The sequence below is a fragment of the Gopherus evgoodei genome, chromosome 9 (assembly GCF_007399415.2).
Source record: "Gopherus evgoodei ecotype Sinaloan lineage chromosome 9, rGopEvg1_v1.p, whole genome shotgun sequence".
NCBI classification, from domain to species: Eukaryota; Metazoa; Chordata; order Testudines; family Testudinidae; genus Gopherus; species Gopherus evgoodei.
Window position 1 is genome coordinate 26,324,571 of NC_044330.1, and position 14,228 is coordinate 26,338,798.

Sequence of the window (14,228 nt, forward strand, 5' to 3'; positions counted from 1 at the left end):
CTTTCTATATGCCAGAAAAGATGACAAATCAGAGACTCCATGAAGCCCACTGGGAATTTGGCTACTGGCATTCTGTTTTATATAGGAAAAACTTAGACCCTATGGGCAATTTGAAAATGCTATGATAGACAGAAGTCTCATCAGTTTGCACAGAATAAAGTGTAATGTGGTAAGCTACCACTCTGCTGCTGAAAAATTCAGTACACATAGAGAACGTGGGCGCTAGAGAAAGCAATGTGGTGCAAAGAATCCCCATTTTCAGTTCAGTTTAAGTGGCAGCTGGTATATTTAATCCCTATTATTGCTACAATTCAAACAAGCAAATTAAAACATCCTTAATAATCATTCAGAACTGAAGGCATACAATGCTACAGACAACTGTATTCATTTATTCTTTTTGTCATACAAGTATACTGTGCATACTCTTAGCAAAAGGTCCTTACTTTCTTTCCTTACATCCACTGTGCATTAAGGGAGTATTATGGGTTTCTCATACAGCCTGGTATCTCTGTTTTACTTCCAATACAGCAAGTTGCCCCTTGCAACTTATTGAGGGAGAAACAGACACTGATAAAATCAATACTCCCTCTCTTTGGCCAATTCTGGTGTCCCTTTGCTGACCACCAACATTTACTTTACTGAAGATGGCATTGCAAAACCAGAAAAAAAAAAATCTTGTTTTTAAATGTAGCAGGATTTGTAACAAAATTTGCTGCTGAGATAGTTTTAAAATTGCATCTGTTACCATAAATTATTCCATTTTAACATTTTAGCATCCATGAATTTCTCAGTTACTGTTATACTATTCAATTCACATTAGAAAGCTGGATGTAAAAGTTTCAAGGTCAAGCAAATCTGAAATAGTCAAAACTAATGTGGAGGTACACCAAAACAGCGTTTTATTCTGGTTACTGGGTGCAAGTCCAACAATGCATTCAGTAATGTTGAATATTTGTTTTTAATTCCTTATTTTAAGAAGGTTGGGAATGAATCTTTAAATTATTATTGCTCAGAAAAAGAGTGAACTACTGACTAGTGGGGAGATTTTCAAAGATACTAAATGCAGTTAGGCAACTAATTCTCATTGAAAGTCAATGGAAATTAGAAACCTAACTGCATTTGGTGCCTTTGAAAATCTCTCTGTATCAGCACATAAGGAAGCACAATGCACATTGCCCCACCCATCTCTAGCAGTGCACCTTTTAAGTAATTTTCCAACTTCGTCTTATGGGTGGGGGACTGAACTATACTTGCTCACCAAGTGCCATGGTGTTCCAAGTGAAAAGTTATCAGAAATAATTCCTAACACTACTAGGAGACATAACTTTTGGCTGGAATATTTTCAGTTTTATGGCTTGGATAACTCAGATTTCTGTGATTACTGCTTGGGCTAAACTTATTTGTTGATATATAAGTATAAAGAAATATAAGACTAATACGACCAATCTTTTTAGAGGGCTGACATACAAAGGTGTTTTCTCATTGAGGGAGCTGTTGCAAAAAAGAAAAAAAAAGGCAGATTGGTAATTTACTGACATCATCAAAGATTAAAAGTTAGGTAATAAAGAATCAGGCAAGATAAGAACTATTAATTCACTTGGGAAAAACAGAAGACGACCTGAACTGAGCGTGATCCCTTCTAAACATACTTGATCCTAGAGGCAAAAGGAAACTGGGACATATAGAAGTCCTAGGCAACAGATCTGACAGAAAAGTGTAGAATAAATCCACAGTTATAAAAGGGAAGACTCCAAAGGGAGCTCCTATAGTGAAACTGTTCTCATAAATATGTGGCACAATGAGTTACGTGCCATCTGTGTTGTATTTCTATAGGGAAGACACATTGATAGAATAGAATTCTCCAGAGTCATAAATCTTTCAGAAAGAAGCACAAATGGAGGGAATTCATTTGTTACAATACTCTTAACAGAAGAATAACAGCACACAAAGAATATTGACAATCAAAACTGGAGTGAAGAAGCTTCTATAGATGGGTTGCTAGGTAATCAGATAAATTTCACTAATGCTCTGTTTTAGGTTTATCACATAATTGAGGCCAATTTATCTGAACAGGGAAAGAGCCAGAGGTAAAATACACAGAGACAGATTAATCTAAGAAAAGCTGCAAAGATTATTTCTGCAGTTTAAAAAAAAAAAGGGGGAGGAGGAGGCATTGAACAATCCTTACCTTGGCAAGCACATCAGCCATACTGTTAGGCCTCAGTGATCACACACTTCAAACTCAAATGCATTATGCTGGAGCAGTTAAGATTACATTTGCATTAACTTTGTTATTTCTTGACTTTGGGGTATTTAAAGGCTCTAGTGAAAACAGTTTTCTATGGAACATACATGTTATTTCTTTTACACTCTATTAAATTTGCTACTGATTCAGTTTAAGAGAGACAAGATGTATGGACTAACTATTGAAAAAGCAGAATATAGAAACGGTATTGCAGGAAAGACTAAATAAAGGGCTTTTATGGGAAACACCTATCAAGATAGTAACAAATATTTTCTCTAGCCACTCCTGTCTCCCCTAACTGTCTCTAAAGAGCACCAGTTGCCTTTAGTTTACATTAACTGTCTATCATTGCCCTAAATGCCACGTAGAAAATCATTCTTAGGAACTGAAAGTGTATTTTCTGCTGAATGGTTGACATAGTTATTAATACTGCAAATGCTAAAATTCATGTGCTGGCATCTGCAGAAATCCATGGACCATAGCTAGGAAATGGACACTGATACTCTGGAACTTGCTGCTCTAGAGCAGCAGTTTTCAAACTGGGGTATGCAAACTCTCATCGGGGGTACACAATGCATTTAATTTAGTAGACGTGACAATTTAATCATAGCTATATTATGACCCTATCTCAGATTGGGGTACACTGCAGACTACATTATTTGGAAAGGAGTACACAGCCTAAAAAAAGCTGAAAACCACAGCTCTCGAGTAAAGTCTCTGGGCTCCTTGGAAACTTGTGACAGCCACAGAAGGTGCAAAATGCAGGATACAAGAGGATGCTGGGAAAAGCAAAGGGGAGATGCAGCTGTCAACTGCAATGCTGAGCCAAACTCTGCTGCAGATCTCTGCAGTTTTACTCTGTGTTTGGCCCAAATCTCCTGCTTGGGAGTAATAGGGTACAGACAACAAGTCAGCACAGTGCATGGGTCCACTGGCCACCAGCACTGCTGGTGCAATAGACTACAAGTAGTAAAACAACTCATGAGTTGTAATAGTAACATCCATGAATCAGCTGAGTAGGAGCTTCTCACACCTTGCTTCCAGATTACATGGGAGGGTTTTGTCCCTCCCATCCCTGTTTGTCTACCCTCTTCCTCAAAGTCCATTCACTCAGACCTAGTGCTGAGGAATTAGATTTTCCCTGACAGATTAACCCACTTCCAATATGAAAAATCCAAGTTCAAAATCTTCAAACATAAATTTGTAATGCCAGTACCTTGGTTTTACCTATCAGCATGCTTCCAACTTGATTCAGAAGGAATACCTTGAGAGGTTAGAGAGTAGCTCATTCTCCATGTGCATTCAGTTCAACACCTGGCCTGTTTCTGCAGAAATGGCTAAAAAAAGATAACTGGGATACAGACAACCCTCCATTATAAATTGGACTGAGACAACCAACTCATTTCAGGTCACTGTAGAGTTAGCAAATGGTAATTACTGTTAGTCATTGTTGTCTTAGATTGCACTCAAACTGGTGATCTAGAATTTGTGAAAAATTCTATTACCACCATTCACCTGAGTCATCCAATGCCTAATAATTTTTAAAATGTTCTACTATACATTAATATATTACACAGAACCAGTGGGTGTTTTAGTGTTACAAAGAAAACTAAACTCCAAACAATTCAAAATTGAAGCACCACTACTAAAGATAAAGGATTAAATCCAGTGTGTCAGTTTGTACCATCTCAACAGTATGAGAATGAGAGAACATAACAGGAATGAATATTCACCAGCAGGAAGAGTATTATATGGCAAAAGCAAAAAGTGCACAATATCAAGATATGGGCAAGTAGAGATACATTAGTCTGATTTACAAAGAAGTACTACGGAAGTATTCTGAGTCAGATCAATGGTTAGTCTTTCGACAGAAGCCAGTGCCAGATGCTTCAGGAAACATAAGCTCCCAGTATGTGGTAGGTTCCTCACAAGCCACACACCTATGAAATCATTAGGCATTGCATAGTCTAAATAACTTTGTGAATCAATGTGTTTTCTATTACTTTGTCTTACTTCCCTATTAACGGTAACATATAGAATATCAAAAGGTTTCTCAACATTTGTTGCACTAATGGGAGAAAAGGGAACACCACAGTAAAATTCCCAATAAGTCTTGTAAAGTTGTTGTTTAGGGATGTCGGATAAACTGTTTTCAAAGATGCTTAAATAATTTCCTTTTAACTTTTCCTTTCCAAGACAGATTCTTGGGAAACCGACCCTTTTTGCTCAATGCATCGAGATTCAAGCTCTTTATTTTACTAGCAAAACTGATTTATTCTAAGGTTACACAAACAAGTATAAATCAGCCTATTACATATCTATTAGCTTCTCTCCCAAGATAATCCACCTCTCAATGAATTTTGATAAAATTCATGTATCAGAAGGGTAGCTATGTTAGTTTGGATCTGTAAAAGCAGCAAAGAATCCTGTGGCACCTTATAGACTAACAGATGTTTTGGAGCATGAGCTTTCGTGGGTGAATACCCACTTCGTCAGTGATGTATTCACCCACGAAAGCTCATGCTCCAAAACATCTGTTAGTCTATAAGGTGCCACAGGATTCTTTGCTGCTGATAAAATTCATGTGATTTTATACATACTGTATATGCTTTGTGAACAGACATACTTTTGAGACTTTAGCTTTTTGAAGTAATCTTGCAAAATACTTTATAAGTAAACATATGACTATACATATTGTACCCTACACAAATTATTCAAATCAACCCTTCATTTTTGAGGAGAGAAATGTCAATAAGCTTCCAAATGCAGAGATGGACTTTGCTGTCTGTTTTCTACCTGTTACAAAGAGAGCTCTGTTCAATTAGGAATGGTCCTGTCATTTATTAGAAGCTTATCTCAACATTTCTGGGGAGCTTTTCCACTGAACATGCTCAAGGTCAAGATACCAGATATAAACTCCATGTGATCTTCATTTAAAGTAGTATTTTTGCCAGTGCATTTGTTTTTCAGTAGCTACCTTCCTGTCTCAGAAGCCAATACATTGCAGATATTATCATAATACGCAATTTGAGACTTGTGTTTTTTTTTGGGGGGGGGTGTTTTTTGGTTTTTTTTTTTTTTTTTAAGAGGAAGTTTGGTTAGAATACACCCTGTAAAATAGGACATCTGTATGAAATTACTACATTTTCATACCTGGAGAATGTTTTTACATCACCTTTGAAGCTTTTTAAAAGGACGTCAAACAGTTTTGATGTACTAAGAGAAAGGTTTTAGTTGCAAAATCTTTTTCCGTGGGCTTGTTTGCACAGATGAAGCTGCAGAAAGCCAGTATTTCAAAGCACCTTGCTCACTATGGTTTTACAGAATCCCATAACTTGGGAAATAAAATATGCTTTAAGTTCTAAGAAAGGAATAATTAATTCGTTTTTCACTCCAAACTACACAGAAAGTTCTTGATCCACTAACCAGATTTTCCAGACAAGTAGAAGTAAAATTATAATGTCAGGCCAGTTTGTTATTTTCCATTGTTTCCCCTCCCTTCCCTCCACCAGTTACTTTGAAGACAATTTTTTAAAGGAATTAGAAAGATTCCTCTAAAAACACTAGTTTTCCTTCTACTACTTTAAAATAATCATTTAAAATGGTTTAAGTGAATTTAGTTATAGGAAAAGCTGATGATTAACACTGGATCCCAGTGTACACTTGATCACTGAAATGCCAGTATGCTGTGCCCTACAGGAATGATCCATAGGGAAGGAAAGTTTCTAGGCTAACTAAAGTGTTGAACAAAAACAGGGGCCAATTACTACCTACTGCAAATGTGTTTTTGCAACATGAACACTCGTCCATTAAGAACTAGACAGAGATAGCCAACATATTATTCTACCGAACAACCATCAGACAATATTGGTTTTCAGAATTGCCAATCTGGGGCCTTGCAGATCAGTTACCTATAGATGAAAGAGTCCATTACCAGCCATAAATGGTGGGCCATTTTTTCATTTGCAATGCCCTTACTAATAAAACTACTAACTCACTAGAATCAGTATTAGTTAACAAGTGGAGTATAAAACAGTCACAAATGTGAGCGCCCTCTAAGCCATTAGACTAAAAGACTTACTAGACAGGTTCTAGGTTCTAATTCAGCCCAAAACATTCGATCTTTGTGGGCCAGATTTTCACATCCTTAGTCAGGATGCTCCTTACTCCTGTTGGCTCCATTGGGACTACTTGTGAAGTAAGGATATCAGAATCTAACCCTATCCAGCTTGGGACATGAAACTTTTAAATGTACTTGTGCCATTTACAACAAGTTGAGTAAAACTAAGACATCGCTAGAAAAGAGATGCTATATCTGTGTTGTGCTTTATGGGGAAATTAATCCAAACACTGAAGTGTACAGACACATTCCAATCAAATAGTTATTAAGCTTACGGCAGCAGCATACTTTCTCAAATCATTTTGTTCACTCACATCTTATATTTAAGCCAAAATCCAGATTGTGCTTGATGTATACATTAGCCATTTCCAGTTTCAAACTTTGAGAAATAAAATCATACTACAGCACAACGTAGGGGGGATATGAAACTATACTACCACACAAGGGACATAAAATTCACGGGGATACTTGAAATAAATGGGAACCATGAGGTGAGGTCAATGGGGCTAGGAGCCTGCAGTCCTGGGTCCCCCCTCACTCACCGCAGCTGGGGGCTCGCTGCTCCTCAGCCTGACCAGCTCCAGTTCATGCTGCCTCTGTCTCTCTTCATGCTGCTTCTGTTTTTTGCAATCTTCCAACTCTCTCCGTTTTAGCTCTCTCCCCCATTCCACCCACTTCCGCTTCATGGATGCTGAGCTTCGCCAGGAGGATCCCCTGCTGGCCAGGGGTGTGACGGTGCCCTCGGTATTTGCTGGGCTCATCCTCACCCTTCCCCTAAGCATAGGAAGGAGGGGTCTCAGGAAGCCCTCAGCAGCCAGCTAACCACTCCCACCTGGGAAAGACACTGGTGCCTGTGCTGTATCTGCCAGGCTGCTTCCTTCAGAGACAGAGATCAGTTCATTTGAGCAATCAGCTGTTCTTTGGTGAACTTACCACTGCGCAGCCCCCTCTGCTTGCACAGCTCCACCAGGTCGCTCTTAAGCCACTTAGCATACATCTTCCTACTCAAAGGCCTGGATGCTCACCGTTCCCCCCAGTTTCCAGGGCGACCCCTAGTGTTCCAGCCCTTCTCGAGGTCACCACCTCTCTGCCAGGGTCAAGCAGCAGACTCTTCCACTCCTGGGTCCACTCGCTGCAATCCCCTGGGGGACCCTGTTACTGCAAAAGTCCTTCTCTCTGGTCATACACTCCCTAGGGTTAATCGACCCCTGAACCATCTCTCTCGGACTTGTCAGCACAACTGGTCCCTGTCAATCCTCCTTCATTTTACTGCTCCCCAGTCACTTACTGCAGGAAGCGCCGTTCATGGGGTGCAGTAGATCCCATCACTAACACCAGTTGTCATGGAATGTGGGGGAGACAAGGCCCTGCACCCCCAGCTTCCTGCAATTCACCATGACTCTCAGCCAGCCAGTAAAACATAGGTTTATTTAGATGACAGGAACACAGTCCAAAACAGGTCTTGCCGGTACAGATAACAGGATCCCCTTTAGTTAGATCCATCTAGGGGCCCCAGGGAGGCTACAGCCTGGTTGCGAAGCCCAAGCCCCGTCGGGGCGCCCCTCTCCATTTCCCAGCCAGCTCCAAACTGAAACTCCCTCCAGCCATCTCACTCTGCCTCCCCCGGCTCCTCCCCAAGCATTTGTATCCTTTGTCGTTTCCCTGGGCAGAGGTGTTACCTGGCCTCCAACCCCCCTCCTGGGTTCTCATGTTACATGCTCAGGTATCCTCCCTTCCCCAAAGCAGACAGTTCCAGCAAAACTCCCCTGCAATCTTCCCAGGTCAATACTCCCCATTCAGCATTCAAAGAACACATCAAGAACATTCCCACTTCAACACACATACACACTCCATGAAAAAAAATTACATGCTGACATTTTTAGAGTACAAGAAAATGACTGGAAAAAAAAAAGTCTTAATATAAATACAAATAAAAGTTAGAACAGCTGGCCAAAAAAGAAATAAAATTAGACTTTACAACGTCAGCAACCATTTAAAGATCTGCAAACACATCCTTTTCATATGAGCTCCGCTTATCTAGCGCTTCTCTCTCTGGTGACTGTCTATCCAAGAAAGATCCTTTCCAAAGACAATGCAGCTTTCTGTAGACAGGTGCTATGGCATACACAGACACTGTTCAAGAACAGTAGGGTGACTATGTACTTTTCCAAAAAGATAACCACGTGAAATGGAATGTTGTACAATGAGCATTCAGTAAAAGGTAAACAGTGACTCTCTGACTAAAGAATGCATTTGCAAGAGCCAGTATCTGAGGACAAATATTAAACTGTTGCTGAAATTAGGACAGTTCAATAGACTCATTAAGATTAGTTTAAAAATCCTCAAAGACTAGATTCAGCTGTTTTATTTTCCAATTTTTGGTTATAAACAGTTTAATAATAAAAACAAATGTGTTTTAAATCCAACAGGTAAATTTAAGAGTACATTAACTTATATTTTCAATTTCTCCCCCGTTTCTGGGCATCTATCACCACCTTCCTAATTACAGTGTGTTAAAACAGTGTTTCATGTTCTCCTGAATTTGAAGTGAACTGATAAGCAATGTGTTTTTGCATACTTCCTTGGAAATAGTAGACAATTCTTCAACTGTCCAGAACTGGAAGTTGTAATGGATGTAGACAAGGCACCTGTAATTGTACTGGATAGTGCAGACCACGGTACCCTAGAGATGCAGTGTTCTAACATATTTAGACATATTTATATGCTCCTCCCCTCCAGCTACTGTATGTCAGTTTCCCAAATTGATTGACAACAACTGGCATTTAGTTAAGAATGTGTTCTATTAAATCTAAATAATTGTCAAGATGCATTTCTGACCAGATCCTTTCAAGCATTTTCTCATTTAGTCACTACAGCCACAAAAGCAAACAATTCTCTGCTGTTTATTTTGCAAGTACTATGGTGAGGAAAGCATTAGAAAAAGCTAACAAGAACAAAGGTATCTCTCAGAATAAGAGCCTGTTCAAGATACAGCCTAAGTCCTGCAAATATTTATGGTAGGATCCTGACGATACAAGATCAACAATCTCAAGAAGCTGCACATCAAGAATATATAGAAAATACGAATCAAATCATGGGACTGCTTCACTAAAGGAGTCACTCTCTAATATAGATTTTTTTAAAAGTTAGAATTTCAGACTGGCAAAATCCAACCTATGGAAGTTAGGGTGACAGTCACGAACATGGTTCCTCTGGCTTGAAAGCAAAGGGCTCAATCTTCAAGAGCTGCACTTTGCACATATTGAGAGAGGTGCCAGAGCTGACATTATGCCACTTGCCCATCTCTACCCAATCTTGGTCCAGCCAGAGGCCCACTGCACTGGCTTTCACCAGCCCCCAAGGGGCTATTATTCCAGGTAAAGATTGCTATAGTAGCCCAAAGGAGGCAGGATCTGTTTCAGTTTCTCTTTCAATTAAAGCAAGTAGCAACCAGATTTGCTGGTTTGAATAACAAAGTCCATTTAACCCAGGGTTCTCAAACACACGGCCTGCAAGATCCTCGCAGCCCCCCCACTCTCCTCCAGCGTTTACCTAGAGCAGTTCCGGCCCAATGCACACCAGGGGCAGGGTAGGCTCCCTCCCTGCCTGCCTGCCCTGCCCCAGGAAGCGGAGGCAACCTGCGGGAGGAGGGGCGCAGGGGTGTGTGTTGATGTGGCTTCAGGCACTGCCTCCAGCAGCTCCCATTGGCCCCAGTTCCCCGTTCCCGGCCAACAGGAGATGCTGGGGGCGGTAACTGAAGCAACAGCAACACACACACCTCATGCCCCTGCTCTCCCACATTCCAGCCATTTCCTGGAGCGGCATGGGGGCAGGGCAGGCAGGGAACCTGCCCGCCCCCCGAACCTCTCCTGCAGTCGAACCCCCTGCCCCGACCCCCTGCTGCACCCCAACTCACTGCCCTGAACCCCCTGCCGCACCCCTCCTGCATCCTGATCCCCTGCTACACCCCTCCTGCACACCAACCCCCTGTCCTGACCCCCTGCCACACCCCTCATCCCTTCTGCACCCCACACCAACTCCCTGCCCTAAGCCCGTGTCACACTTCACACCCTTCCTGCACCCTCTAGGGGCAGGGAGGGGATAGAGTTGGGGTGGGATTTCAGGGAAGAGGTTGGAATGGGGGCAGGGAAAGGGTTTCATGGAAGGGGTGGAGTGGGGGAGGGGCCAAGGGCAGCGGAGGGTGCGTGTGTGTCAGTAATGTGGCCCTCGGGCCAATGTACTAGTCCTCATGTGGCCCTCGTGGTCATTTGCGTTTGGGACCCCTGATTTAACCCAATGGAAAAGTTGTCTGAATCCTGAAAAAATATTGGAAATAGGCTTCTGGATGTTGTCAAAAACCATTTTTTTTTTTTTACCATCAGTTTTTTTCCCACTTGTTTCCACTGATAGCTTCACTCTGGATAGCATCCCAAATGTTTAATGTATTAAAGAAAAAAATGGCACTAATAAGATGCAATTACACATAAGGTTATCCCATGACTTCTTAGTACTGTAATTCACAACTTCTCTTTCCCCCTTCTTCATTCTCCATTACGATCATCCCTTCTATCCTAGATCAGATTAAAAATTCCATGAGGCTTGGAATTATTTTAATTGTCTGTAACGCACCATGCACACCTATGATATTGTCTGTAACAACTAAACTCTACTTTAAAAACAGAAGGAATATGGTCAGATTATTTCTGCAAAAAGGTTTCCTGTTAGAAGAGACATCAAGAATTGAAAATGACATTTGATATCCCACAAATGAAGAATCTAAGTCCCTGATTCTGCATACTTTATGTGCTTAACTTTATACACTGCAAGTAGTTCAGTGAAGTCAGTGGGGAAGCGATATGAAACAAATCTCAAAAGGACAGCAAGTAGGAACAGTATTCAAAAATCTTCTTCTTTTCCCTTCAAATGCTATGACCTTCCAGGGATAGAAAGAGGTCTTTTTTCTCTAATCACTTCATTCCAGTATAATATCAGGCAGCGATTAGTTGTAAAGGAATACTACAGCCCAGGTTATAACTCTGAGCTTCTACCATAGAAGACTAAGGGCATAATCCTGAGAGGTGCTAAGTATCTTCAACTCTCACTGAAGTTAACAGGAGCTGAAGGCATTCAGCATTTTATAGGGTTAGGCCCTAAATGGGAATTTAATTGTTGTTTAAAGCAGTATCCTTCTTATAGAATGTTTTTCCCTCTTCTTATACTGTTCATTCTATCACAATACTTTGCTCTTTAGTATCACGTTATTTCCTTCACATTTATTGAAAAAGTAAATACAGAATAAAGTTTTAAAACTGATCTAGTATTTGCATTTAACGTTAATTTCTAAAAAGCTGTAGCTGGATATAAAAATATTTATAATATATCTGGACATCGATTTGGTAAAAAGAATTAGACAGAAAGAGTCAAAACTCCAAAAACTTGTCTGGATGAAAACCAGATTTGAGGATATGGGGTGCTTGGACAGAAATAAAAAAAGTGAAAAGAGAGTCTGATAGAAATTCTACACTTTATTCAGAAGAGCCTACTTGATTTCAGAGCTTTAGGTACAAAAGGAAAGAGTAATTATATTGAATTTCAAGTTGCATAATGAAGCTAGTTTACCTGTAGCATATTGGTTTTCAAATTCTGACACACAATACATGCCCCCAAACCATGTAAACAATGCAAAAAATAAAATGTATTGTTTAATAGAAAAACAGAGACAGCTATGCATTCATTTCCAACTGCATAGTACACTGTTTTGTCATCAATTTTCTTGGCAACCTCAGAACAAAGGGACTAATTTGGTACTGATTTCATTTCATTCCATGCAGGACTGGAATTAATGAGCACAAAATTTGGACCAAGAACTAAAAATGAACAAACAATCTCCCTCCTCCTCCACTCAAACACACACATTTGTATGTGTACTATACAAGCAAGATAAATATGGAAGTAGTTTCTGCAGCACCTCTTCAACTCATGGAAAAAGAAATCACTGAAATATTTGTCTGCTGTTTTGGTCTGACTTAATTACACTCATCCTATTTCTTATTTCACATTACTAAGTATTTCAAAAGTTTTATCTCCTGTTTAAAAAACAAGAATGCTTATTTAAATGTCTTAAAATATTCAAGAAGATTAACCCTTGTTTTGCCATCTTCCCAAAATGATTTCCATTAATTTTTAATGTATTATTTAGTAGCTCATTTTTCTTCTTGGAATACAGTTATAGTAAAGCAACAATAAATCTGTTGCTAATAACTGGTGACATACCATAACTCGACAACACCTATTATGGAATCCATCTTCTCAAACATATTTTGTTGTTTTTAAACAATGAACAACTTCATTTCCTTGTCAATCATTAAAAAGATAATTGAAGTACCCCAATTTTAGGCTTTAGTTATTGTATTTTACTTATTCTGAACTGCTGCAAAATGTATTTTACTATTTTAAAATATGACGGGATCATCTATCATTTGAATTCATTAGTCTTTTTTTCTTTTTAAAGTATAAAATGTCAACCTTTTGTATTTGTCATTGGAGACCATTTGGTTTTAATGAAAAATAGATTTGTTTTTTCTTACTATCATCACAAAATCAAGCAAAGATGCTTCCTACTAAAGTCATGAAATATAATGCACATAGTAATTTATTTCTGCTGGAAACAACCACTCTTAGAATTTCATGTAAAGGACAAACCCCTTTTTTTATTTTCAATACACTTACTTTTTGCTTGCTTCACAGACATCAGCAATATTAGAGAAAAGATGGTGGTTTTCTGTTTTGGTCATTGTTAAACTCAGTTCTTTGGAATTTTTAAACATCCGGATCAGAATCTCCAAGCTCAGCAAGTATGAATGTTCAGATGATATTACTTCAAATATAGCCTGCACGGTAGAAAAAACAGACTTACAATCAACTGTTTTGTTTTGGATGAGTTTTGGTGTAAATTACAACAGAATAATTTATCATCCAGACTAAGTCTGGCAATAAAAGTTTAACAGTAGTCACAAAATTTACTTTTAGATGTAAAGTGAAGTACTGCAAAGAAAAAAGATAAGATGCAGCCTTTTCAAATCTGACTAATAGACAAGGGTATGTCTATACTGCAGGGCTGGCCTTACCATGAGGCCACCTAAGGTGCCAGACTGTGCAGGGGGCACCACTAGGACCCAGCATGTAGAAAATTGTGTCTGCTGCTGGTGCACATGTATTCTCTCTGCTCTAGATGCACAGCAATGGTGGAGGGCTGTGCTGGAGAAAGGAGGGCACAAAAGACAAAACAGGCAGGCCCTCTGCTGGAAGCCGCATGCTCCTATTACACCCCACCCAGGAGAGGAGCAGCAAAGGTGCCTCCTCCAGGCCTGTCTCGAGAGGCTGCATGGAAGCAGCCAATTGCTGCTTTATTCCAGCGGGCTCAGATAAAAGGAGTCTTAGTAGGTCAGGTCCTGGCTGGGAGCTCCTCTCTGGCCACAGGAGCATGAACTGAGAAAGAGAGGACCTGAGAACTTTAACCCTGACTAATTCAAGGAAACAGTACATGGCTTCTCTTTATAGGGCCCAGAGTTGGGACCCAGAGTACTGGGCGGGCCTGGGTTCCCCCACTGGCCACTGACAAAGCGGTCTAAGCCCTGAGAAAGGGACCAGGTGCATTCAGAAGTCTGAGCAAAGAGCTGGATTTAAAGGGCCCAGGGCCAGAGCTGAAGACCCTGGTGAGGGCAGACGGACAATTTTTGTTGGGGTAGCAGAGTTCAGAAGGGGTTTGTTTGGACTGTGAGACCCAGCTGGAGAGCAGAGCCATTGAAGACCCACCAAACAAGGTTGACAACCTACAGGGGGGCTGCCAAGAGCAGGCAAGGC

The 14,228-nt window shown here is 40.3% G+C and overlaps 1 protein-coding gene across 2 annotated transcripts in view; it reads right to left on the reverse strand.

The window, feature by feature from the left end:
- ARHGEF26 (Rho guanine nucleotide exchange factor 26) overlaps positions 1 to 14,228 on the reverse strand; it is a 104,631-nt gene that overhangs the window by 71,970 nt on the left and 18,433 nt on the right. For both annotated transcript variants that reach the window (XM_030576253.1, XM_030576252.1), the window contains exon 6: positions 13,095 to 13,255. In XM_030576253.1, the coding sequence (XP_030432113.1) occupies positions 13,095 to 13,255 (161 nt within the window). The remainder of the gene's footprint in view (positions 1 to 13,094; positions 13,256 to 14,228) is intronic.